This window comes from Anopheles gambiae, chromosome 2 (assembly GCF_943734735.2).
Source record: "Anopheles gambiae chromosome 2, idAnoGambNW_F1_1, whole genome shotgun sequence".
In the NCBI taxonomy this organism is placed as follows: Eukaryota; Metazoa; Arthropoda; class Insecta; order Diptera; family Culicidae; genus Anopheles; species Anopheles gambiae.
In genome coordinates this window covers 81,359,929-81,387,314 of record NC_064601.1, presented here as the reverse complement: position 1 = coordinate 81,387,314, position 27,386 = coordinate 81,359,929, and the positions used below count along the sequence as shown (strand labels likewise).

Sequence of the window (27,386 nt, the reverse complement as noted above, 5' to 3'; positions counted from 1 at the left end):
GAAAATATTTTCACCAATAATCCGGAACTACATAGTTCGCTCGTTTCAAAATTAAAGAAAAGGGACATCTTTGGGAGCCCATTTTTAGGATCTCGTCTGACAGTTACAAGCTGCCAGATCTAAACTAGAGGAAAGCGGTACGGAAGTGAAAAGTTTACCGCAAATATCTTTGACCAGTACGGTAGTGGCATCAGTTTCAGATTTAGAGTACGTACTGTATCTGTTTCTGAACCGGGACATCTTTGCGATCCGTTCCAGCGGCGAAGCATATCTATGTTAAATTTTTAGACCGAAAAAATGAAGCGGTTTCAGAAGAAATCAGAACAACTCCGAAAAGACTGGTGAGTGTTTCCTTCCGTCAGAACCTTATGGGTTCGTGATTAGAAGCAGGACCCGAATGGACTCGGGATCAACTCCAGGACCGGTATCAGTATCAAGGATTAGGATCAGTTCCAAGAGTGCGATAGAAGCAGGATCAGTTTAGTGATGTGTTCTCTGGAGCGCTTCCACGACTCCGATCCGAAACCGCCTATTGTTAGTTCTGTTCCGACTCCGGCGAAAAGGGAACCACTAGTTCCGCCTGGAGTTGCAGTCGTGTGGAGTCGTCCTCAGTTGTCCGGAGTCGTCCAGAGTCGAGCGGAGTCGACCGGAATCGGAGTCGGTCGGGGTCAACCGGAGCCGTCTAGTGCAATGTGCATGTGAGCAGGCATTTCATTTCGTTGTGTATTTTTTTCTATCACATTGCGCGTGCTTTTCGTATACATGCCTTTGTTTCGAAGGCCAACTCCGGACAACTCAGACTCCCTACTACTCGGACTCGGGCTCGGACTCGGAATGACTCAAAGTGACTACGGGAGACTCTGGACAACTCCGGACACTTTCAGACGACTCCGACTCCAGGCGACTCCGTGCGACTTCGGACGACTCCAGACGTTTCCGAACTACTCCAGATAATGCAGGACGGACCTACCTTCGGTTTCGAATTTATCGGAGTCAGATCGGAGTTGACTCCTGATTTTTGCGATCTTGGGGGTAATTAGATCAGTTCCATGATCGGTATGGATTCAAGATCAATTTCAGGACTGTTCTGGGTGTGGTATAAGTTCCAGGACGAGTTCAAAATCAATTCCAAGACTGGTATAGGATTGGTACCAGTTCCAGGATTGGTATGGGTTTAGGAATTGTTGCAGTTGGAATCCACACCGGTTGGATTTGGTATATATTTCAGGACTGGTATGGAGCTCAGGATCAGTCCCAGGAGCAATATGATTTCCGAATCTGTTTCAAGACTGGTAGTGATCAGTTTCAGGAAAGGTTTTCGATTGGGAGCAGTTTCAGGGTCAGTTTCGAATGGATATCAAATTCACGGACAGTACGGGCTTGGTAGACTGCTTTTGTCCTCGGAGTCTCTGTCATTAATAGGGGGTTCCCTCGTCCTCAGGGTCGCTCACGAGACTACTGTATCCATTTGATTTAAATTGCAAATGAGTTAAAACACTGACTAGTTACTTACTCACGGTACTCTTTGATGATTAATTAAGAGTGAAATAATCTATTTGCGTTATTTACTTCATTTATCCCTGTTGAGTGCTAAATGATTGCTATTGGATAAGCTTGCAATTGGCTTAGTGTATACTGGCTTCCCCTTTTTCGCATTAGTTTCGGATGATAGAACACCAACATAAATACGTAAAAGTTTACCCTTTCTTGACCGATTTACATTCAATGTAAAACAAAAACCGTATATTCAACTTGAATGAAGATATAAAAAATCTCATGACGGTGTGGGTATTGTGCTACAATAACGACAATAGTTTACTCTACACTACGGGGAAACTACACTGCTTGACGATGGATGATTGTGGGACACGGGGCGCTGAACTCTCGATCGTAAAGCGTTCAGGTTCGATACTGGAGGGTTCTGGAGGGCTTATTATCACCACGCAGGATCGGACTGGGGTTCGAAAAGAAGTAATCAAAAGTGACGGGAAGAGAATGGGAATGGAAATGGGAATAGGAGGTCTGTTTGCAATTCAACAGAAAGTTGGAAAAGGTTGAAAGAGAGATAGAAAGCACGAAGAGTCAAGATTGAGATCAGCTGACTGGAAATGCACGTGCCGTGAATTCGTTCTATCTCGTCGACGATTTGCACTCGTCCTGCCGTATAGCCTTTTCCATCGCGCGCTGTACCTCGAGATCTAGTGCCCGCTCGCGATCACTTTCCGTTTCGCTAAACTCGGCCGCTGTCACGTAGGTCTTATTGTGGTATCTACAAAACGAAGCCAAAACGCGATTACTAGTATCTGCTGGCTGGCAGGGCCAGCAAGTGTGTACCATTCGATAAAGGTTGACAGTGTTCCAAATCCGGTTTTTGTTTTGTGGTTTTGTATTGTTTTTTTTTTTGTATTGGATTTTGTGGTATGGCATTAGGTGAGGTCAATTTTGAGTTCGGGAGACGTTACTGCAGTGTGTCGCTTCTAATGTGCTTAATCGGATGCGGCCACACGCAAAACGGAAAGGCCGTAGACGAATGCGATGCGATGCAGTAGGGCTCCCTTTTTGGTTAGATTTTGGATCTTGAGATTTAGGTACCTGAACTACCTGTGCGTACTTGAAGATGGTTGCATATCGAGGCAATGATTGTCCTTTGTCCGTAGCTGATGCCCAAAGTGGCCTTTCCCCGTAGCCTGGACGTGGCGAGGCGTGTTGGCGCGATGATCCCGCACCGGCGACAGCTCCTTGATCGATTCCGTGCTGGACTCGTGGTGCAGAATATCTGCACAGACAATGGCAAAACAGAAATGGAATTTAAGTTACACCCGGCTCCGTGAATCGATCGCACGTTCAAACCATACTTGAACAGGGCGTTTTCGAAGGTATCCTAAAGGTGGGTGCGTTGGAGAATTCGTTAATGGGGCTGCTGCTATCCGACTCGGAATAGTTGCTGGGACCGAAGCTGCGTTGCCCCATGCGTCGCAATGCACCGTCGTCCCATTTGGCAGCGATTGATTTCGTTGAGCTGGGCATGTTCATTGGGGTTTCGTCTATCAAATGAAATTTATGTAATATGTTATTTTTAATACTATTTTATTCGATAGTTGTTAATTTAATCTGTCAGTACAAAATTATTCATAGCTTCAAAATAATTTTCAACTAAATTTCCATCACTCTTGTGATCATATGACTGAACATGTGATATACAAAATTTCCTACATTAAATTTAAATAAAAACACTTATGTTTGTGTTTTTGGTTTGTGTAACTTCCACTATTCTTGGAATATTGTATTGCCTACAAACATAAAGAAAAAGTAAGTAAAACAATAATATGGTATCGATAAGGTTTTATGGCGAAAGTAACCAAATACACAATCTGCAGTGAAATGCTTGAAATTAAAATTTTCTCAAAATTTCAGGCATTTATTTCGAATTGACTAATTGCACGTTGTAGTTTTCATAAAAAAGTTTGAATTTTTTCAATAGTTTTGTACATATCCCAATATTTTTAAACTCATAATAAACAGCGTTTGTTTTCAGTACTTGAGAATTTTCAATGGTAAAAAGTGATAAAAAACATTTAGGGAATGTATGATGTGTAGTATATTTATTGTCTTAGGTAGGTAGCGTTGATTGTCTGAAGGGAGGAAATGTCGCTCTGTGTATTTATATTTTGTAGTGTTTTTTTTTTAATTTAATTTTATGCAATACGAACTTTTCAACCAGTCTTCATGAAAGACTTATAACAATAAAAAAAATCAACTGAAAGCTACAATACGGCTAATTGCTTTTAATTATAATCTGCAATAATTAGTGTTTACAATGTGATCTTGTTGTTCCTGCAATATGCAAAAAAAAAAACTAATATTGATACGAATGATAACTATGCAATAACTCGCTATTCAAAGTTCAGTGTAATGAGTTTTTGTTCCAGGAAGTGGAGTTTCAACAGGCAAACTCAAAACTGCCCAATCTAAAAATTAAAGCTTTTAATGCGGCCCTCAACGGCTTGAGGGTTTTTAAAGGTTTATATAATTACTATTAGAGTTTTGACTATTTACCAAAATTTAAACAATCATTAGAGAAGAGTAACTTCAACTAACGGTAACGGCCCTCAACGTTATTTGCGAAGCAATTCGTCCCACGATTCCAAAAAAGTTTGTAGACATGTACAATAGATACACGATATTGCACACTTATTATTACAGAACAGCAATAAACACAGTGTTCCTAAAAGCTGTTATTAAACCCCACGAAACTAAACATGGTTCGACCGGCGAGTCCACGCGTATAATATAGCATTGTGTACTTTTCAGACTAAAAATACACTACACCGACAGTTGCAATAACATGAAACCACGTCCTGGCACGTCGTGTTTAAAAGACTGCATTTGAAGCTCCAACTTACCGGTGTTGTAAAACTGTTGCTTGTGCCAGCTGGACTTGCCCTTGATGTGTCCTGGCATGTGACCGGTGCTCTCCAGCAACGGGTAGGCAGTGGCATTTAAATCACACTCCGGGTGGCCGAAGGTGCGGAACTGCAGCGAATAGTCTATGTTCGATGGGTTTAGGCTTCGCGGTTCCTTACACAGCCGGCCGGTGCTCGCGTTAAATGTGGCGTACGGTGAAATTTCGTACATTTCGGCGTTCTCCTCCTTGTTGATCACCTTGACGGGCGATGCACTGTACACCTGCTGGTTGCGGATGTTTTCCGACTGCTCCTTCATGCTCAGATCGGCCGATAGTGTTTGGGTGCTGTAGCGATCGGAGTTGTTGGTGAAGCACAAAACACCCCGATACTTGGCGCCAACCACACTGGAGAGGGAATCGAAACCGACATTTCGCAACGTATTATGATATCAGCAGGGTGTGATTGCTGACCTGCTTATTGCTTATACTTACAGACTTAAAACAATTACAATGATGGTAATTATCATCACCGTCGACTGCAGCCACTGGAACTCTACCTCGTCCGATAGCAGAATGGAATCGTTGTTCTCCTCCGGCATTGCCTTGTACTCTGGTGGCGGTATTTTCTCGCCCGATAGTGTTAAGGTGGCAAAGTTATACTGTGCCATCGTTTTCCCTGCATCGTTGTTGGAGGTGATCTTAAGCTCGTACCAGGTGGCGGGAATGAAATCGCAGAACGAAATGCTCCCATTCGTGTGCTGATCGCTGCCGGAAAGGTCGGATGAGACGATCGTCCAGAACGGTGTATGAAGCCGACGGTATTCGATGGAAAAGTGCGATATTGGGCAGCCACCGTTCAGCCAGGAGGTGAGAAACAGATTCAGGCAGCTCGAGTTGGTGTTGAACAGTTCTCGCTCCTCGGGAATGTGTGGGGCTTGCGAAGAAAGATTAAGAGGAATGTGAAATGTCAAACTACGAATACACATTTGTTTTTATGGAAATTAGAAACAAGCTAAATTATGTAGTGTTAGTCAACATACTGCAACCCATTAATTTTCCATGTACAAAATAAGTTTGTTATATACATTATAAATGTAAAAAAAATCGTAAAAATAAAAAAAAAACTAATTCACAAGCAGTCGTGTTAATTGTCCACATTTAAAATGATTCACTTTCACTTTGTATCATAAAGTATAACAAATATAAGGTATATAATTCATGTGCCTACAAAGAATAGAAGCATGTTGTTATTCTCATCTTTTTCTGATAATTAAAAACAAATAAATTTTGTTCCCACTCGCCCCCATTTTTCAAATAGGCTATGGGCTAATAAGCTAAACCATTTGGAACATGTTTTTCTCCAACGTAACATTAATAAGGTACTTAACAATACATATTTGTTATTGCGTGACAATCCACTCGAGACCGTTGATGCATGATCCCTGTGACCGACTCATAAACAATCCTATTTGTTAGTATTGTTTGTGTTGTTTTATTTTTACAGGTCAAATTCAGGTCGACAACCTACTGGAACGTTATAGGTTTGTTGTTCATTGTATGTTTGTTGCCCTGCCACATGAGAATCATTGTGAGACTCGCGAGTCTAGTTTGAAATTGAACCTGTTTGTCGGGTCAAACTATCATCCGCACGCATGTGATGTCATTATTGGTCGCTATCATGTCACTGTTGGTTTAGCTATGAGTCGAAACCATCGCAGCTTACTAACTATCTTGTTTTGTGCGGTAATTCAAACAACCATGCTAACCAGGTCAAGCACTGTGCTTGAGGTGTGTTTTTGTTTTCCATATGCGATAGGGACTCTTTGGAAACTTAAAATAATATTTTGTCGTGTGAACGCTTACACCGTACAATCGTTTCAGGTTTTAGTAAAGTGTTGATGCCATTGCTGCTGGTAAATAATGTTTTTTCTTTAATTCCGTTACCAATAGCACCTAAAACCACAATTGATTGGGAGATTGCATCTAATTAGGCTACCCACAAATTTCGTTTTTAACTGGACTTTTCCGTTTTTTAACGAAAAGTTAATATACCGTCATATATGGACAAATTCATAATTTGTCCTGTATTTAAGTGCTGGTCTAATGAACATTGAACATATAAAATTTCCGAAGGAAACCATGATGGGTTTTAAGAATTATTTTTCTATGTAACAGCGAAAAACGTGTTCTAAATAGCTGACTTTAATTGAGTTTGATATTTTGTGCTATAGTTGGAGATAGTTATCATTTTCATTTTATAATTTTATCGTCATTATCAGGCATTAAAAACATAAAAAGGCATAAATAATAAAAGCAGCGAGTATCGTGTGGTACAAATTCAATGCAAATGTGTAACATTAAGTTATTGCCACTTATAGCAATTGTATACTCGCACGACTTAAACACATGCCCGTCATGGGTTTAAGCCACGTATGGGTCGTGGCTTCCAACTTCCTCCCCAATAAGTAGAACCGACTATCCTGCTATGTTCATTAGTGGTACAGGAATACCTAGACCGACAAAAGTTGTTAGGCCAATGAAGGAAAAGTAGATTGGACTGTAGATAAATAACTGTAAATCAAAATGTCTACGTAATTTAATTATTTCTCCTTTCAAAAGACGGTAATGGAAACGGCAATTCGATCTGTCAGTTCTTTTTCTGTAGTTGGCGTATTAGTTTTCTTTGACAATAGAATAATCAGAATATCGTGCAATGATAAAAATCTTCATTTTGAAAGGATATTATCAGATTTTTATTTTTTTTAAATGGTGGTGATAGCACTAAAGGAGTCTTATCCTTGATATAATCCACCATGTAAGCTGAATATGATTCACTACCAAAACGAGCATCACCATCCATCATAGGAAAATTTCAGGGTATGGTTTTGGAAGATCGTCGATTGCTTGTATATGGGATAGTTGAGCCCATAGGTATCTCACAAGTAATAATATAACATATTTTGTGGTTCGAAATTGAAAACAAGCTCCCAAGGAATGCCCCCTTTTCCCCTGCTTAGAAATCATCGCGAAAATCAGTGAAATAAGGTTCAGATTTATGTCGCATCCAACCTATTGCGCAGATTTGTCTTCCTCTAACTCAATGGTTTTCAACCTTTTTGCAGCTTTTCACCCCATGTAGGGTGAGTGTAGGATTGCATTCCACCCTTACAAGTTTGTGAGCAGGGGAGAACGTAGCAATCCATGGTATTTAGAGAAATTTTGATCCGAAATCCCCCTCCCTCCTTAAATAATCAAAATTCCCTACCGGTTGAAAACCTTTATTTATTTATTTATTTATTTCATACACAACCGACGGACCATTGTGTCTAATCGGCAACCTTATAATTAAATTAAGATATGTATAACAATGATCATTTATAACATATAAATAGACCTCTAGTTATAAGCTAACATTAAATGTGACGTAGACGCAATTTCTCCTTGAACGTAGATGTAGACATACTAAAATCGAACAAATCTAACACTTCATTGAACTCGAGGGACATACGTATAATGGGGTGTCCCTGGCTATGGTTGTTGCGGGTACGCGGTACATGGAGATGGAAATTGGATCTAAGAATGCGACAGGGAGCGAACAAATTGATGCTGGCTAGTAATGCCGGGGAATCGATCTCTCCGTTAAGGAGCCGAAATATGAAAAGGCATTGGGCGTTTTTACGTCGAGAGCAGAGTGGTTCAAGTCCGAGAAGTAGACACCACTGATGGTAGTTGGGCCGAGCGTGATGGGATTGCCATGGAAGGAGTCGAACCGCGTACCTGGTGAGTCTCCGTTGAATGGCTTCGAGGCGATTGATGTCACCAACGCCAAGCGGGCACCAGATCGGACAACAGTACTCCAGGCACGACCTTACGATGGCACAGAAGATCGACTTGACGCACATGGGATCGGTAAACTCGCTACAGGTCCGCGTAATTAAACCAAGTAGCTGATTTCCCTTCACAACAACGCTATCAATGTGAGGGCGAAATGACATCTTCTGATCGAGTAGCACCCCTAGATCACGGATACATGTCATGCGAGCCAAAGCCGTGTTGAGCATAGTGTATGTAAACGTGATGGGGTGACGGGCTCTGCTGAATGATATACACTGGCATTTATCAGCACACACTTGGAGGGCGTTTCTGCTGCACCAGCTATCCAGATTCTCAAGGATCGTTTGAAGGCGTACACAGTCACTGTCGTTTCTAACTGGAGCGAATATTTTTACATCGTCGGCGTACATTAGGAGTTGGCCTGGCGGTAAAACGAAAGATAGATCATTTATATAGATGAGGAAGAGTAGCGGTCCCAAATTACACCCTTGAGGCACACCGGAGGAGCTGGTGAAGGAGTGAGAACGATGACATCCTATGCTTATGTAGTACGAACGACCAGTTAAATATGAACGCAGCCAGGTGATGTGCCAGTCGAGGAAACCGAGTTTTTTTAGCTTCGAAAGTAGAATATCATCAGAAATACTATCGAACGCAGCCCTGAAATCGATATATACTGCATCAACTTGAGTACCACGATCCATGTTGTCGAAGCAGTAGCCAACAAATTCAGCAAGATTTGTGGTGGAAGATCTCCTTGGGAGAAATCCATGCTGACTAGGGCTCATATAGTTTTGAACTGCTGTGAGTAGCGGATTGTATAGAATGAGCTCAAACACCTTCGCACAAGCGCATAGGGATACAATGCCACGATAATTACTAGCATGAAGTCGACTGCCTTTTTTATGGATAGGAACCATTCGCGCGTGTTTCCAGGACGCAGGATACGTGCCACGCATAAGGGAATCATTAAATATTTTGGCAAGAATGGGTGATTGACGACATTTATGTAGAGGAGATTTAATCAAATAAAAATGGATATAGCAGAATTAATCGCAGAGAGATCATTTGCAGATCTTCCACAGGGTGGAACTTCCGTGATGGGACAGCAAGGAAAAAATAGAAAATACAATTACAGGAAAATTCCCGTTTCAGACCTATAGTAGTTACCAAGTAGTGACCTAAGTACAGTCTTCCTTTTTTTTACATTAAAAACCTAACCTACACCTAGTTCCACACCGTGCTGACACATTCCCGCTTTCCGCGTGTTCCAAGGTAGGTGTATTTAAACATTTTTACTTCCATAATGTATGCATGCATACATTATCCTGCAAATGTTTGTCACGGCCGAAACAGCTCACCACCAGCTTCGACTATCGATTTGAACTTTAGCTTCCCTGCCGCCATCCCGCACCAAACGACACATTACAACGTGGCTGTCAAGTGTGCGCTCGTCATACGCGACAACAACCTTCGCCCAGCGTGCAACAAATTCGCGGAATACACCATTAAACAATTGGTTCGATAAACGCTGCTGCTCCAGAAAAAGGTTACCGATGGCTTGCAGGCATACCTGCCCCACCACCCATTGCCCCCCCCCCCTCGATCATCCACTCCTAGTGCAATTTTCATCCCCTCTTCGAGGTCGAGTTGGGGATGAGATACTGTGGAATAATTAATGGCACACATCGCGCGAGCTAGAGGAAACGTGCAATAAACACTGGCGCGAATCAAACACTCCACTGGTGGCTCATGCCGCCGGTACTCGATCTCGATGGATTGCACCGGCGGATGGATGGATGGATGGATGGATTGTCACTTCGTGTGGGAGGAGAAAGCAACAGCAGAAGAAGAAGAAGCAAAAAAACGGAATCGGGTAAATCATTTAGCCTGATTTCAGTACGACTTGCAACATCACGCTTCATCACAACACCGATTGGATGGATTCCGTGCCGATGATGATGATGCTCGTACACCAACCAACCAACATACACACACACACACATGCGCGTAGGAGGAATGTCTGGTTGTGACAGTGTAGTGTGTCCGTGCGTGGGAATGTGTGTTTTTGCATAGTTGCTAAATAGTCAAATTAATCCATTCAATTACATCGGCCCATGAAGCGCGAGCAGAAAAAGAGAGATAGAGAGTAAACGAGTGTATGTGTGTGTGTGTGTGTAGGTTGGCTGCTGCTGGTTGCAACTAACGGCTCTGTTGCAGGATGAACGACTCATCACTCAGGGTGTCTAGAGACGGGTAGGAGAGACGCTACCCGCTACCTCAGGGTTCTACCGGGCTTTCCCGCCCGGTTGCTGTTGGGGGTGTTTTGGTCGGAGCAAAAGGATCGATAAATAGTCCAAACGTTTGGTCGGATTTGGGGCTGGATACCGTACCACATATACACACAAGGTATGTGTATCTATATAGCGATCCTCTCTCCTCGGCTCGGCTCATCCCTCATAGCCGCCGGTGTCCCCGCAACCGGTGGCGCCACCATCATTCGAAACCAAAGCAATCGACCACCGAAACCTATTCTAATGCTGGCTGGGCTGACGTTCGTTGCTCGGACGGTTGGTATTATGTTTCGTAAGCCTGGATCTGTCCCCTCGCTCCTATTCCCTTCCTCTTCCGCCCGCATCTTCCGTTCGGTTTGGGCCCGGATGCAAAGGACAGGATTTTATGTTTCCACTGGTGGCACCGTGTGCATCGGTGCGAACCGTCGTCGTGTGTGTCATTTGGGTCCGGAAGTGATGGGGGAGGTGGCAGTGGGGGAGATTGCTGCTGGGCTGAGCCTCCGAGCCGGCTCGGTATGTGCGATTCTGCATATGGAGACACCGGCTCCGGGGTGTGTGTGTGTATGTGTGCGTGTGCAACCGTGTGCACATTAGGTTTGGGGGTTCATTGAGGTGTATAATTAAACGTACATTTAATGATGCTCCACGGGATATGCTTCCGCTCGTCTCGCTGGCCAGGGGATTTTGCTAGCAGTGCTCTCGCTCTCTCTTTCTCTCTCTCTCGAGCGTGCGCGCGCGCTCCCCAAGGGGAAAACGGGAAGCACAGTACTTGACAGAGACATCGGAGGTTGGGTTGCTTATCATTCGTCTGTGTCAAGATTTTTCCTGCCCGCTTTGTTATCGTTTGAAAAGGTAGGGAATGGCGAAAGCGGGGGGGGGGGGGAGGAGCATCTAGGAAGCCTCCAAGCATTCAAAATGGCATCCTACGGATTAGGTTAGACGTACGGGTACACAGGTTGGGAGGGTTCGGGTACAAAATCCCAAAGCTCCCAAAGCTCACGGAACTGGAGCACCATACCGAAGTTCCTTCGAAATGTTGCACAATTGCACACCCGGCCGCCGGCTAGAACTTGATACTCGGGGGCTGGGCGCGCTGGGAAATGTGTCGAACTGTGGGGTCGTGTTTCGGACCCTACCCTGCCCCTGCAAGGCCCGGTGTGTGTATCGGTGCGAATAGTTGGACTCAGCAAGTTGCACTCAATTGCGATGCCATTGGGCCCCGTCGGATAATTATGGCATCCGGCAAGCGTCCCGATATGTGTGCACCTTTCGGGCTATGGACACGACGGTGTATGAATTGGAATATATTTTTAATTTTATTCCTTTCGGAAGCTTTGGACGCTCGTAAAGTGGGAACTCCCCACCCGGAGGTCATTTGAACCCTGGAGCTCCTGGTCGTTCGTTTGCCATCCCACATCCATCGCCGGCGTGTAGAGTGAAGCTTCGTCAGCCGTATAAAATGCAAATGCAAATAAAATACAACAAAAAAGGGCTATAATCTGCACCGCACTAGAGAAGATCCGGTATGTTGAGATAGTTTTAACAATTCATCGATTCCGTTTGCATGAGCGAATCGAGGGGGTCGAGGAGACAGAGCGATACAGTTTCATGCTGCACACAAAAGTCGTCACCCCTGGGCCAAACAGGCGGGTTTTGCGGATGGGAAATAAATCAATTTGCATCACTAATCGAATTTTCCCATCGCAGCAAGATACTTTCTAATTTCTTCATCCGTGTCTCCGGTGCGACAGATAAATAATGCCAGTGAGATGTAAATAAAATGAATCTCAAAATTTTCCACCCGACCGGGCAGGTAGCAGCAGTAAGCTCGGTTTCCCCCCCCCCCCCCCCCCCCCCCCCCCCGGTTGACCCCCCTCAGGACGCACTCTGGCTGGGAATGCATTGTCAATTTATGCTGTTTGTGTATGTAAATAAGCGAAACTTATGTTCAGCCACTCACTCGGTCTTTCCCTCGCAATGCCATCCACCACCACCGACCCGCCCGGGGGTTGACATTTATCATGTGCAAATGCTCTCACAAGTTGGAATGCAAATGGTGCAGCGGCCCCGGGTGGTGCCGTTCAGGTTGGCAGCATTTTCGAGCACTACCTGGGTGGTGGTTTCATGTTTGCCTGAATGTAGGGTGTAGCTTCTTGTGAGGAGCATTTGAATGGTGCAACTCCTCCTGGGCTAACGCCTGAGCCGCCGTGCGGGCAGAAGCAGCACGCGAGGAAGCACACCGAACGACAATCCTTCCCCGGCTTATCGTAACCGGAATCATCAAAGTTTATGACAATTAGTTTGGCCAGATTAAGTGAGCTCTGTCTCCGTTCCACTGGTTGTCGGGGTTTTGTTTGGGGAATAGATGTAATAAAGTTACTCTATTACAGCACGTGACATGCCCGGATGAATGCGAACTGCTGTGAACCTTTTAATCTGTGCTATATACACCCAGGAGTGTTTGCTAAAAGGAGCTTTCCTGAAGGTGGAAAAACTCGCTTTATGAGATATATTTTAATTGATTGAATTGTCGCCAAATAATCTGAGATATTAAGCAAGACTATTGTGATAATGAGAAAAAAACTGTAAATACTGCACAAAGGTGGTATGCAAAATATATGTACAGTGCATCTGTATTTGGCAGGAACTTAACCGCAAAATTCGCAATGCCAAGAAGAGGAAGAAAATAGCATGTTATTAAAATTTTCTGCCACACTGCTGTTCCTCAACACCAAACATGTTTGGATTCATCAATTTGTGTTGGTCCAAATAATTTCAAAACTATCTCACAGAAGTGTGAACGAAGAAGTGTTAAAAAGTTAGAAAGTTGGAAGTTGTTGTGGTAAAACACTGATGCAAGGTAAGAGTAGGCGCGAGCATAACGGAAAAAGGAGGTATCCGGCTTACACCGACTGATTCTTGCGTCGGTCTTCCGAATGATTTTCAATGTGTTAGCTTGCTTAGAACCATAATAAATTAAGTTTAAACATTATTTACTCAAGAATGTGAGGTTTTAAAGAATGTGAATTCTAAAAACAAGGTACAGCAAAAATGACCATTCTAGATTATGTTTTATATAACAATGTTAGAAAAAATTCATTACGTGCGTAACATTATCAGCTATGCTGTTGTTGGCCAGAACTTTTTTTGGGGTGTTAGTAAAAGGTGAAACATTCGAATGTAAACATCGTTTTTCGCTACTTGTCGAATGTTATTCCACATCATTCCGATATTTAATTTCCATCATAATAATTTTTAATTTCTTAAGCATGATCTTGAACACTTCACCTGTCAACGGGTGATGAGATCTAGCTTCAAACCCCGATGAAAAAACGATGGCAGCAGCCAAGTGACTGAACCCTATATTTCTTGAAGTACTGGGCGTCTCCATCGTATTGATTGACTTATGAAATTTTAATAGTTTTTTTTTTAATTCAGCAGGAGAGGGCCTAAAATGCCTTATTGCATTCTACAGTTTTTAAAACAAAATAAGCAAAATAAATATTGCTTGTCAGCAAAGCTTGTTAAAACTATTTCCTAATGGATTTGATGTGTAATAAGCATCGTTGAAATTTCCCCTTTCAAATAAATATGTTGAGAAACAAGCACTGACATCAACTCTACTGGGCCCGTTTGTGTCCCGTCACCTTCTACTCACCTTTTCCCTTGGTGCGCACGGCCAGCTCTTCAGTAAACATCCCAACGCCAACCTTGTTGTGTGCATTGATCTTCAGAATGTACTGAGTGCCGCACTTCAAACCGTTGAGCGTGTACGCCATCTGATCGCTCGGAATTGCCACATTGGACCACGCGCCGCTGGTCGTGCGGTAGTAGAGATTGTAGCCCTGTATTGGGGCACCACCGTCGCTGGCCACCTCCCACGTCACGCGCAAACTGTCGAACGAGGTGTACTGTATCGAGAGCTGCGTCACATTCGGCGTCTGCAGCGCTATCAGCATGTAGTGTATCTCGTCCTCGCCGAACAGATTCTTCGCCGAGCAGGTAAAGTTACCGGCTATCTGTGGCTCGACGCTATGTATCTTGAGAAAGCCTTGCGAAATCACGTAGTACTGGCTGAAGGTAACGGCCTGGTCCTTCGTTATCCACCGCGTCCGGGGTGTCGGGTTGCCGACGGCGACACATTCCAGCACCAGGCTCACCCCGACCGGCACCTTGAGCAGCCGGGAGAAGGACGCTATTTTGGCCGGCGCCCGGGTGTTGGTTGTTTGCGAAACCACCATCGTCGGGTCGCCCTCACCCTTGGCCGTCGATGCCGTCACCCAAAAGTCGTACTTGTTGTTCTCGCTCAGACCGCGCACCTCGAACATGGACGGTCGTCCGGTTTCATCCACCCGCACGATGTTATCTGGAAATAAGACCGCGCCAACCACGCCATCAAAAGCGCAACATATGGCGTGCAGTGGCAGATGGGACGAGGTATCAAAAGAGAGAGAGAGAGAGAGAGAGAGAGAGAGAGAGAGAGAGAGAGAGAGAGAAAAAAAAACCATGACGGCAAAGAAAATAATAGCTTCCAATTAGTATCATGGATAGCAACAGCTTAGCGGGAAGGCACATTCGTCAAAGACAGTACGTTTTGGGGAACCCTTCTTGCCGTGATCCTTTCCGTACACGGTGTAATGGGTGATGATGCCGTTAGGATGGGCGGGCGGTAACCAGGATACGAGTATCGAGTCGGCTGTCAGCGTGAGCGCTTTGATGCCAGCAGGGGCTTCCGGAACTGCGAAGAAAATTGAAGGAAACGGTAAATAGGTGTTTAAAGTGGCGAATTTAAAAGGATAATTATGGTTATCAAAACGGTTCGTATTAAGTAAAAATAAAATATGTTATATTTACTATGAGTTTTAGAGGATGAAAAATATATCAAAATCATTCTGTGTCTCAATTTCTTGTCAACTTTATCAATTTCTTTATTTTTTATTCTGACAAAATGTCATTTATTTAAAAGGATAATTATGGTTATCAAAACGGTTCGTATTAAGTAAAAATAAAATATGTTATATTTACTATGAGTTTTAGAAAATGAAAAATATATCAAAATCACTCTGTGTCTCAATTTCTTGTCAACTTTATCAATTTCTTTATTTTTTATTCTGACAAAATGTCATTTATTAAAATCCTTACATAAAGAACAGAATATACTCAAAATTATGTCTAATATACTTGTGTAAGGGGCGGTCCCGTGGTACATTCGTCAACTCGAACGATTCAATAACACTCCCGTAATGGGTTCAAGCCCGGAATGGACCGTCCCCCCGTAGTAAGGACTGACAATCCTATCCGGCTTAGTGGTATTGAATAAAGTCTTTAACTTTAGTCACTTTCGAAATTAAACATTATTATTCATCGCGTGCACGATGTTACTCCACATCACTGTGATATTTCATTTTCATCACAATTTTTTTTATTTCTTCACCATGATTTTCAACACTTCATTCAACATTTCCATAGTTTTTTTACCGGGGGTTAAAAACCGCAAATCATCACGATTTGTCATCAAGATCTCTTCAAGATAAACATTTTTAAAATTCATATTACAACCAGTTTGATGCATATTTTGCGTCATCATATCCATTTAATTGCGCTATAAATTATTACACGATTTTCAAATCATGCGCTCAAACATTAAACGAGAAACTATCAAATTTCAACTGAGAATAACGCGATGAATAATATTATTTTGCTTTAAACGGCACATCAACATAATGCTAAACCTTCATACTCTACAAACTGGTACGCTTTTCCAATAAAAATGCATTGACATGCATATAATGCTGAATTTAAAAAAGTTTTATAAATCTAGGTGAGATGTGGCACCTGGCAAACCCCGGTGAAAGAAACGAAGGAGACCTATGAAGTGTTGAAAATCATTCTTAAGAAATTAGAAATTATTAGGATGAAAATGAAATATCAGTGTGATGTGGAATAACTTCTTGCATGTGGCGAAAAATAATGTTTACGTTCGAAAGTGACTTGGTAGACCCTATATCATTCTTTTATCATAAACTTGATCAAATGCTTCATACTTTAAAGACTGATTCATAAGTTCGTGAATAGAAAACAGCCACTACAAATTGCCGACTTAATTGTTTTATCACATAATTTGATCTAATGGTATCTTTCACATTTAATATTCCGTATAAGCATTCTCTTTCTTGTACAAAAGATTTAAAAACTGCTATGTCTTTCAGTTTGATCATATATAAAGCAAGCTTGAAGTAACGAGCAATATCACACAATGTCAGGTTCAACATACGTCTAACAAAGAGTGATACGATTAAAAGGATGTTGTTAGAAAATGAAATTGGTTTATGCAATCATCAAACGGGTTCCATCAAATGTGTGGGGCGGGTGGGCGCGCGGGCGTATCACTAGATCCATCGTGACTAGACGCGTCCTGGTGTATGCAGCGCACACCAATTGCAATGATCAAAGCTTATCGAAATTTATCGAAATTGAGATATCGTCGCGACTGAAAATTGGATGCGGTGCGGTGCAATGCATATCATTAAACATATTCGCACGTCGTTCGTGTTGGGCGAGCGTTCCAGTGGACACACACACACGCAAACATCTCACTTCCCCCTGCTTTCCCTTTGCCACCCGTACTCACCGTCCTCTTCAGTTGCACAGTACACCGGAACGCTGGCCACTCCGTCGCCGGAGAGCGTGAAGCTTAGGACCTGGATCGAGTAGTTGGTCGCTTTCATCAGTGCGTGCAGGTACGTTTCCAGGTTGGAGGTGCGCTTGATTTCGAACGGAAATACAAACTCGTCTGTGGGGAAAATGGTGGAAGTGGATAGTGGTAAGCCTTTGGTCCCTTTTACGGGAAAACCAAAGATAGGTGACGGCTATGCGGGCATCATATACGTACTGTTTTTCGTGAGCGGACGGTAGAGGATCTTGTAGCCCTGCAGCACCCCGTTATGGAACTGAGGCGGCGGCTCCTGCCACAGCACCTTAATGCTTTGGGAGGACAGGCTGGAGCAGGAGACATTTTGCGGCTCGGCCTCGGGTGCATCCTCCGACGTGGTACCGTACACGACCGTACTCCACGGACCGGGCGCGATGCTGTTGTACGTGCGGATGCGCAAGGCGTACCGCGTGAACTTCTTCAGGCTGGCAATGCTCGTCTTGGTGGTCGCCCAGCCGTGCACCGTGAGCGTCGTGTTGGAGATGTTGTTCGGGCTGGCGATGAAGTTGATGTTGGTTTTCTCCTCCACGCAGCTGACCGTGTAGCCGAGCAGCTCCCCGTTCCAAGACGCTCGGCTCGGGATCTGCCAGGTAAGCACCAGCTCGCCCATCGCACCGGTTTTGACTTTCAGCCCACCGGGAGCTTCGCCCGGTGCCTCTTCCTGCGTGCGCACCACCAGCGGGCTCGTAAAGGACGAGCACTCAATCTCGTTAATGGCCAGCATGCGTAGCAGGTACTGGGTCGCCGGAAGCAGCCCCCCGATGCTCGTTTCGTCCCGCACGCCCCCATCGATGCTGCTAATGATAATTGCGTTGAATTTGACATCTCGACCCCGCTCGGCAGCCCGTGCCCGCCGTGTCACTTACCTTTTGATCATGTTTACCTTCGAAAAGGTGACGTTCACCGTCAGCGGGCTGTCCCACGCGGCTATCGGGCCGACCGGGCCGGAACGGTGCGTGTCCTGCACCGGTTCCTTCCCCAGGCGCACCGGCTGGTACTGGACGAGATAGCTCAGCACCGGTGACATGCCGTCGTACGGGCGCTTCCAGGACAGCCGTATCTGCCGGCTCGACACCTCCATCACCTCCAGGTCGGACGGTGCATCGGGACGCTCCTGCACCGCTAGATAGATGACGTGTTCGCTCGTCCCGTACAGGTTCTCCGCCGTGCAGACGTACTTGCCGGAGTCGTACCGCTCGGTGAGACTAATCGATAATTGCGATCGCACGCCAACGCTCTCCTTCATTTCGATAATGTTATAGCTGCGCAAATAAAGAGGATGGAGGAAAGAAGAAAAAAAACAAACCCACCAGCATATCAAACTGTAGCCGCATAAACACACACACGGAGGTCGATTGGAAAAGGCCAAAATGGCGCAAAGGGAATAATTTCCACTTTCGAAACGATCGTTAAGAGCCGCACGGCGAGAGAGGGTAGCAACGCAAAAGCTCGCGTCATACTTTGCATCGGCCGACCTTACCGATAGTTGTTGAAATCGATCCGCTGGTTCTTGTGCGTCCAGATGATGTTGATTGGTTCATCGCCGAGCGCTAGGCACTCCAGCATAACGGCATCGTTCCGGCGGGCCGATACGTTCTTTACCGGCGAATCGAAATGGACCGCCTCGTTCACGTCTATGTGGATGATTTTCTTCAGACTGTTGCCGATCCCGTTGGCCGCCTCGCACATGTAGTAGCCTGGTGGTTGTGGTGCGTGAAATGAGAAATGAGGCGAGAGCCCCAAAAATAAAGCGATATTTTCGATGAATAACAATTTGAGTGAAGAGAATGATGTATTGAATATATAAAAAAACTCAGTTCATAGATTCAAACGCACGGTCTTTTTTTTCGAACGAAATTATTTGCGGTGAAAATTGGCTGTGAAAGCTTCCTAGAAGAGCGGTTCCGTAATGTGCAGCAGCATATACTCTCGGGCATGCCTTTTATTACAAAAAAAACACATTTTATGCCGAAGGAACGGCTAGCAGGAATTTTCCATTTTACCCCGTTCCGCATTAATGATTGCAGCATCAATAACCAAGATGCATTCCAAGCTCATTTCATACTGTGTTTCTCTTTACAGGTTCACTAAACGAATCAGGTTTTCTCGCTCTAATTAATTCGCAGAAATTTTGCGTTTTGCTTGAACAATTCTGAGAAATTATCCCGGTTTGATGATAGGGAAACAGAAATTTGATGTGTATAATATGTAACAACTGATATGGAAGGCATCGAACGAAACGGTTACGCTTGAACACGCTTGAATTGAACTGTAATTGTATATCAATATCATGGGAGTAGCAAAGTTTGAAATATCTTTCACGGGTACTTAAATTGTATCTAGCTACCTTATTGCGAAAAGAGGAGCAATAAAAGTGAAATTTTGAAATTTTGATAAACGGGTATGTTTTATCTCACTATATTAAATCGTGCACTTTCGTTGATAAAGAAGATAAAATTGTGAAATTTAATCACACAAACAACTTTCTTTAATACTGTTTAAAGGATTTAGATCAATCGTTGGTAGTCAACACCATTTTGATTGTTTTCTTTTACCGACTCCATGAATAATTGCAATAATTTGTTTACATGTAAATTATAACAATTTATCTCAGAAAGATTGCTTTTTTGGTTCGTGATTGAAACAGACCTACTTTTGAGGTTTTATTTTTTCCATACCGCTCCTACGGTCTTTCGTGCAGTAAAGGTTTGTCGCAGTACTTCAAAGAATATTCAAATCTACATAAAATGCAAAATTTTCACGTTGATTGCCATGAGGTTGACAAGGTTAACATGAAATGTAACGTTTGCGCATATATCAAGGCAAGTCATACAGTATGATTTGCCTTTAAAAAGAATTTTGAAAACCTTTAAATGTTAAATTTAAACAGTGACTAGAAAATGGAGTTAAAATAACAGTTAGAATAAAATTCAAGTCAATCGGCCGAACTGTCACCGTGAGATTGTGGATAATAACCTGAAAAATGATTATGCCTGTGCAACCTTCAGTGTTGGTATAATAATAAGTAAATAATACAAGTTTACAGTTCCCTTGCATCCCTACAACATCAACAATATTTGATTCGATTGTAAAAATAATAATATTACTACTTCGTTAATTAGACATGAAAATAAAACAATTTAATCAACAAGCTTAAGTAAAAAATGTCTTTAGCTTTTTGTCAATGGAACAATCCCTGTATATTAAATTTTAGTTTTTATATTTTGGCATACTACTTGATAGTGCCGTCTGCTGTAAGGCCAATTGAGATTAAAAATAACAAATTGACATAAATAATTTATGAATATAAACTGATAAAACTGATTTTCAAAAACAATTGTTGAAGAAATTGTCAGTGTGGTGATTACATTATAATTTCACTGAACAACTTGACCAATACTACTTTCTGTAGTACAACGCATTACATATGGCGATGCCGATAAATGAATAAAACAATAAACCCACACGAAAGCCCTAATTATTGTTGCATTAAAAGCCGAAAGCTTTCCCTAATTTAAAATCCCCATAATGCATTACGCGGGCCCCATGACAAACGAAATCGCGAAAGCGACTGCCAGCCACATACATTATCTACTTACCAGCATCCGGCGAAGTGGCATAATTGATGCTCAGCGAGTTGTTCTTCGACAGTATGGAGTGGAAGTCGGTGGACAGCTTGCCTTTGCCACGGAACCACGTTATCTTGGGCTGGGGGAACCCGTCCGCCTCGCACGGCAGCACTATCGGGTGGCCCAGAACCACGGCAATGTCGTGCGGTTCCTGCGTCCAGGAAGGCGGCACCTGCACCAGCAGCTCGGCCGTGTAGTTCGTTTGGGCGGCCGTGTTGGTGGCGAAGCACGTATACCGGCCGCTGTGCCTGGCGGTTATGTCCTTCAGCACGAGCAGCGAGAAAAACTCTTCCTTCTTCTCGCTGACCTGCAGGTCCGGCGTGATCGGGGCGCCGTCCTTTTTCCAGCTGAAATAGATCGGCATATCGCCGGCCGACACGGAACAGGTCAGCTGTGCCCGACCGCCAACTTTCATGATTTTTGGAAATGCAAACGGTTCTATTACGGGTGGGCCTATCAGCAGGGCGGGAGCGAGAGAGAGAGAGAGATACAATGCAAAGTAAAGGATTAGTTTCAATCAAATGCGACAGCTCGGCGGCCCCAAAACTTGCCATCGGATTCAGGCGCGATTGCAACACTTACTGTGTACCACTAATTGTAGCTCCCTGCGCCCTTCGTCACCATTCGGTCCGGTCACGATGCACGTGTACGGTCCTCGATCTTGCGCCGGGTCGACGGTATAAATTTTCAAATATCCGCCATGCTTAACGTCGGCCACACTGTACCGTGGTCCTGCAGGTTCCATTTCCGGAAGCGGTCATCACGCCGAATGCAAATGCCATAATAAATGATCCATCCACCCGTCGAGAAAACGATACAGGAAGAAGCGGTGCAGCATCACATCCGCAGAGAGGGAGCCAGTACCAGTGAAAGCGAGAGAGAGAGAGAGAGAGAGAGAGAGAGAGAGAGAAAGAAAAGGATAAGAGCGAGCAAAAGGATTACATTTAATCGACAAACGGTGCACATAGTGGCCAGCGGGGAGGCACATTATGTTTTCCATTACGTCCTACCGGAAACCAGTTCATTTCCGCCCCGTATCCAACGCACTGACTGGATGGGATGGCCGGAGAAGGGACAGTGCAGCTCGATCGGCTCGCCAGCAACAGCCGTAATGGGTCCGATGGCACGTACGTACGGTGGTCCTGCGAAGAAAAGCGCATGGCAAGTGGCCCCGGTTAGTGTGTGTGTATGGGTCAGCAATAGCAGCTGCCAGACGGACCAAAACCGGACGCTTCGAAACCGCACGATGGTAAATCCTTACAGTGTGCTACAGAAGGACGGATTACTGGGTTTGATGGTTTTTGAGGGATTTGAATAATTTCGGGCACACCACAGTTAGGTAAATATGCAACTGATATTTTGGAGTGTTCTTAAGGCGGATTAAAACATAAATGAATGGAAAATTCAGATTTAAGTGAAACCTAAATAAAATAATAGTAATTAAAAAAACATTTGTATTTTTGATAATATTTAATTCGTAAGAAAATAATAACAATCAGGGTAAATGTACCAATGGTGGTGCAATTTGTAGGGGTACAGATGTGCTTTAATAGATTTAAAACGGTAGAAAGGTAAATTATGAATATTTTAACTCATAGCAATTGAAAAATGTTTCATCTTCGCAATCACAACCATTTTTACCATGAAACGCAACAAATTTACAAATTAAACAAACATATTTTTGTGATTTCCTTGTTGTATCTATAATGGTGGTATGGTTCTTATATTTGTCATATTGTGATCCTATAGCGTTGGTAGTCAAATACACCTCAAAAACAGGGCATAATATCAATGGAACTTAGTTTTGAAGCTATTTTCGTATGGTTAGCAAAGAATTACTCCATAATATTGATTTCTTACATAATTTATTTGGTATAGTACTTACAGGAAACTCATTTCTATTGCTTATTTCTGTTGTATTTCATAAAAAGTTATGATAAGAAAATAATAATTGCGTTGTTATGAGGTCATTTACAGCCTTAACACAAATACGAGTTTTGTTATAAAATCATCTTTAGGATATTGGAAAAATGTTGACACATTTCACAAAATAATGGATTTTTCTGTTACTATGTAACGGAATGGTCCCATTTAACTTTTAAACCCCTTTTAAAAGACTAGATAACATTTCACAAAAACATAAATAACGTAATTACTGTAAAATTATCGTATGGAGCGCCTTTTAGTATACTACCACCACTATAGGCACGTTTAGCCTATCACATCAAAAGTTGAAGGAGTTAATTTCCAAATTTCGCAAGAGACATCTTTTCTGCAGCGCACTGTAACGGTGCTGCCACCGGAGACCAGCGACAAGCGCCCAATGTGGCTCTCCATTCGGAGGCAGTTAAGCTTTCGACAGGTTAAAGCAATAGCAGCAGGTGTTAATAGCAAGCACTATCATTGTGCGATCGTGCGATGCAAACCCAGAAACCCCCGAAAAAGGGGGTAACTACTCCATCACGCTCCCAACACAATGCTCCTCGCATACAGCACTTACCGTAAACGTTCAGGCGGGCCTTGTGCGAGGCGGTGCCCATGCTGTTGGACGCGACGCAGGTGTACAGCCCGCCGTCGTCGCTGTGCACGTGGCTGATGTTGAGGTGCGTCGTTACGTGACTGTTGATGTCGAGAAACTGATCCATCGTGTAACGGTGCAGTGACGAGACGTCGAGGATGGGCTGGTAGTCGAGCAGCCAGACAAACTGCGGTGGGGGCGACCCGGCCGCCGAGCATTTCAGCGAGATGTACGCCGAGGCGCGCACATTCTGCTCCACAAAGCCATAGCTTATCTCCGGTGGGCTTTCTGGTGGGATGGGATGGGCGAGCGAGTGATACGGGAGCAAAAAAGGGACCGATAAAACTTTCGCCTGCTCGTAGGGCCCGGCACACCAATACATACCTCCGAGTTTCAATTCCGAGCTGCCCTGAGCGCTGCTGCGTGCATTCGACACAATGCACTGATAAATTCCTTGATCCTTCTTGCTTACCCTATCAATTTTTAGTGTGTTTGCCGACAGCAGACTCATGCTGGTGGACGAGGCAAAGTGGTAAAGAGTAAAAACGTCAAAATGATGATAAGCATAGAGGGTGCGCCGGGATAGACAGGCGGTACAAAATGGCAAACAATCGATGGGAGAAAAATAGCTCAACAAAGGGAGTAGTAAAAAATAAAAGAAGAAGACGAGTAGATAGAAATTTGTGAAGATCCGACGCGTCCTTGGTTGGGACGGACCGGAGGCGCGCGCGTTCTTGTACCTGCGTTCCGAGCGACCGTTAGCAAACAGCTCCTGTCCGTTGTGAAACCATTCGATTTTGTTCACCTCGCTGCCGTAGATGGAGCAGTTCAGCAGGGCCGAATTGCCCGAGTTGATAATCTGGATCTGGGGATGTATGTGCGCCACCAGCTCGTTGCTGATCGTGAGATGGATCTCCAGCTTCTGCTCGCCGAACTGATTGAATGCTTTGCATATCTGCACGTGAGAAGTTGAATTGAAAACGGACGTTTGCTGGTTAGGTTACCGGTTATACATGGTGGGGCAATGTTGCTGTGCTTCTTGTGCTACTGATTGCATTAAACCATGCACCGACCGTGAATGGAATGTTTATAAGCATATTTTCAGCGAGCAAATATTTCTAACAATGGTCAAAGGTTTTTCTAATCAGCTAATCGAATAGTTAAGACCTTTACATTATGTGTGTGACATCTAGATGGGCAAGTTATTTTAACGGGATAAGGAAAGCAATAAATTCCAGAATTTAAATGGAGAGTATTGGGGTACATGAAAGTAGATGTGCTCAATAAAACCTTGAACCCTTACATTAGTATACACCCTGGTACAGAGCTGTACAGAGCTGTAGAGCAACGGGTCACATTAACAAGAATTGGAAATAAACCAAAAAGTATAATCGGAATTAAAAATCATAGAAACGATAACAACCTGGCCAATGAAATGGGCAGGAAAAAGTAAATAAGCATGAATAGTTTTTGATAGAAACTGAATCCAGTATAACAAGTTGTCTTATCATGAATCATGAATTATCATGAATAAAAACTGTACGTACAATTGGTACCAAAATACTAAATAGGAACATAACCATCCGTTACATAACTGATACATTAGACACATAACCGGATCTGGCACTCTGTGACCTATTGTTACAGAGGATGCAGCGGGTGCGCTAGGTCGGAATCAAGTCCGACCCGCCGGTGCAACGTGTTCGGGTCGACTCGACTGATGAGTAGGTGCAAGAAAGCATAAGCGACTCCGATCCGTTGGTGCAGCGAGTTCGGGTGGGGTCGGGTCGGATTGAACGTACCTTGACTCGACCCGACCCGAACTCGTTGCACCTACGGGCCGGAGTCGCTTATGCTTTCTTGCATCTACCGAAGTCGTTGTACCTACTTGTAACTTTCAGGTCAACCCGAACGACTCCGCGTCACTTATGGATGACTCCGACCCGATAGGATTGCGTCGACCCGTCCATCACTACTATATACCAAAATCAAATATCATACGCCATGGTTTTTGCATATGCCTTCATAGAATCGACTGCAAAATCCTGTAACCGGGCTAAATTAACTAGTTTTAAACGAATAAGAAATCAAAGATAACACTACTTAGATACTATCCGGAAATAACGTAGCGCAAACAATAGGTAATAGTTGTAGGGATTTTTCACCTAGTGATTCAAAAATGCAACATTAGAAGAGTCCGTAAGATCTATTATTTACGTAACTGTTTGATTCTTGTTAACTAACTATTTTTAAGTTGTTTGAACTTTATATTTTTGAGCGAGAATTCATTCGTGATGAGTATACCTGCAATGATTATAACTACACTCTTTCTACAGAGATAACGTTTTAGCTGACCGATTACAGCTGGTTATAACAATAATGACTAAAAACTAACAGCCTGAGAATTTGGTAATTACTATGTATTTTGCATTGTATTGTAAAAAAAAACATTTAAAAATTATTGAGACTCTTTATTCCTGTAATGGGAAAAACAAATCCTATGATTTGTGATAAGACAGAAGAAGTATGTATATATGAGATAGGCGCGAGCAAATTTATTTAGATTTAAGCTTACTTAGTAAGACCAATTGTGCGTTATTGAAAGTATTGGCCGGATCGTTTATGTATTGCTGATTATTAAACATTAGAAGTAGGATATTATTATAAACGAAAATGCCATTCTGTAATGTCAGTTAACGTTAACAATGTAAAAAGTGTCTCGATCGCTTTAAAAGCGTGAATAGCCTTTTACCAATCAAAAAAAGATGTGCATTCACTGAGGTAAAACAAATCTTTTAACTTATTGACTATTGAACCGTTTCTAGCGAATTGTAACTTATTTTTTAGCGAATTCGTTGTTTTAATACATTTGAAAAAACTGGTCCATTGTTTACTATTCTTCCAATGAAATACATACAATTCCAATTAACATAACATCATTTTTATCACCTTTGGAAAACGGTAACACCTTTAATAGCAGAAATGTTACAATGGAAATTTGGGCAGAAGGGGGACATATCAATTAATAGAAAACACATTAAATAAAACCACTCATCAGAAATGATTCGCACCCAACAGCACACGTAACCAACCCGCGCGTGCTATCAATCATTCCAATCGTACCGGAAATACTGTAGTTGATAGTGCTGTTGTGAGTTCACATTCATTATAAAATCGCCTGATAAACGGGATAAAAGCAGCAAGGAACCGTGGGGGAAAGCGGTAAGAGCGTATCGATGACCATTCGGACACTGTATTAGCTGAAGCTGGACCTGAAGGGGATGGGGTGTTGAGTGCGGGAAAGTTGGAACATGGAAAGCGCAGAGCAGGATAATGGAAGTACAACAATTAGCCGGCTGTGAATGCACCGACCCACCGTCGGATATCACTGGATGGGATCGACGCAAACAAACACATCATGCACAATGCAACAGCGAGCGAGGCAGCGGGGAAAAAAATAATTGAACTAGAAGCAGGCCCTGGGCTGGAGTGGATTAGTCGCAGTTTCCAACGTTTGTTTTGCACTTTCGTTCATTTACGTTTGCGTTCCACCTCTCGATGGCCTTTGCATCGATGGCTGTGGCGCTCCCGCACGGTTGTGCATTCTTGTACGCCACGGTTCGATGAATCGTTATGTTCTGGTCAGTTCCGATCACCTTTGCATGGTTCTCTCTCATGTGTGAGTATGTGTGTGTATGTGTGTGTGTTTGTGAAATCTATTATACGTAAATAATTACCCATCTTCCGGCATCTCGTTCGTCGACGTTGCGGATGAATAGCAGCGATTGCGATGGCACGATCCGCTGCGAGGACGGCACGGTATATAACGATCCAGTGTCCGAGATGCGAAACCAGCTACGAGGGGAGCGTAAGAGCGTCGCGATCAGGAATGTCCCACCGGTCGGCCAAACGTGCAGGTCGGTGCGATGTCACCGTGAAGCGTGCGGGCGCCGGGATGCAACAGAAAGCAAACCGTGATGATAGTTAATAGGAA

The 27,386-nt window shown here is 43.5% G+C and overlaps 1 protein-coding gene across 9 annotated transcripts in view; it reads right to left on the bottom strand.

Annotated features, from left to right (window-relative positions):
- Window positions 1-1,703: 1,703 nt before the first annotated feature.
- The window catches only part of LOC1274926 (cell adhesion molecule Dscam2), a 54,397-nt gene continuing 28,714 nt past the window's right edge, over window positions 1,704-27,386 (bottom strand). For 6 of the 9 annotated variants that reach the window (XM_061644393.1, XM_061644390.1, XM_061644391.1 and 3 more), the window contains exons 9-26: window positions 27,130-27,247; window positions 24,133-24,347; window positions 23,777-23,904; window positions 23,375-23,680; window positions 21,885-22,016; window positions 21,457-21,606; window positions 20,845-21,327; window positions 18,726-18,942; window positions 18,112-18,507; window positions 17,426-18,042; window positions 17,165-17,326; window positions 15,125-15,271; window positions 14,192-14,899; window positions 4,898-5,339; window positions 4,404-4,810; window positions 2,856-3,044; window positions 2,602-2,776; window positions 1,704-2,269 (exon numbers count right to left, since the gene is read on the bottom strand). In XM_061644393.1, the coding sequence (XP_061500377.1) occupies window positions 2,131-2,269; window positions 2,602-2,776; window positions 2,856-3,044; window positions 4,404-4,810; window positions 4,898-5,339; window positions 14,192-14,899; window positions 15,125-15,271; window positions 17,165-17,326; window positions 17,426-18,042; window positions 18,112-18,507; window positions 18,726-18,942; window positions 20,845-21,327; window positions 21,457-21,606; window positions 21,885-22,016; window positions 23,375-23,680; window positions 23,777-23,904; window positions 24,133-24,347; window positions 27,130-27,247 (5,131 nt within the window). In that variant the 3' untranslated portion in view covers window positions 1,704-2,130. Of the gene's footprint in view, window positions 2,270-2,334; window positions 2,777-2,855; window positions 3,045-4,403; window positions 4,811-4,897; window positions 5,340-14,191; window positions 14,900-15,124; window positions 15,272-17,164; window positions 17,327-17,425; window positions 18,043-18,111; window positions 18,508-18,725; window positions 18,943-20,844; window positions 21,328-21,456; window positions 21,607-21,884; window positions 22,017-23,374; window positions 23,681-23,776; window positions 23,905-24,132; window positions 24,348-27,129; window positions 27,248-27,386 lie in introns of all 9 variants that reach the window. The other 3 variants (XM_061644397.1, XM_061644398.1, XR_009764803.1) reach the window with 3 other exon arrangements.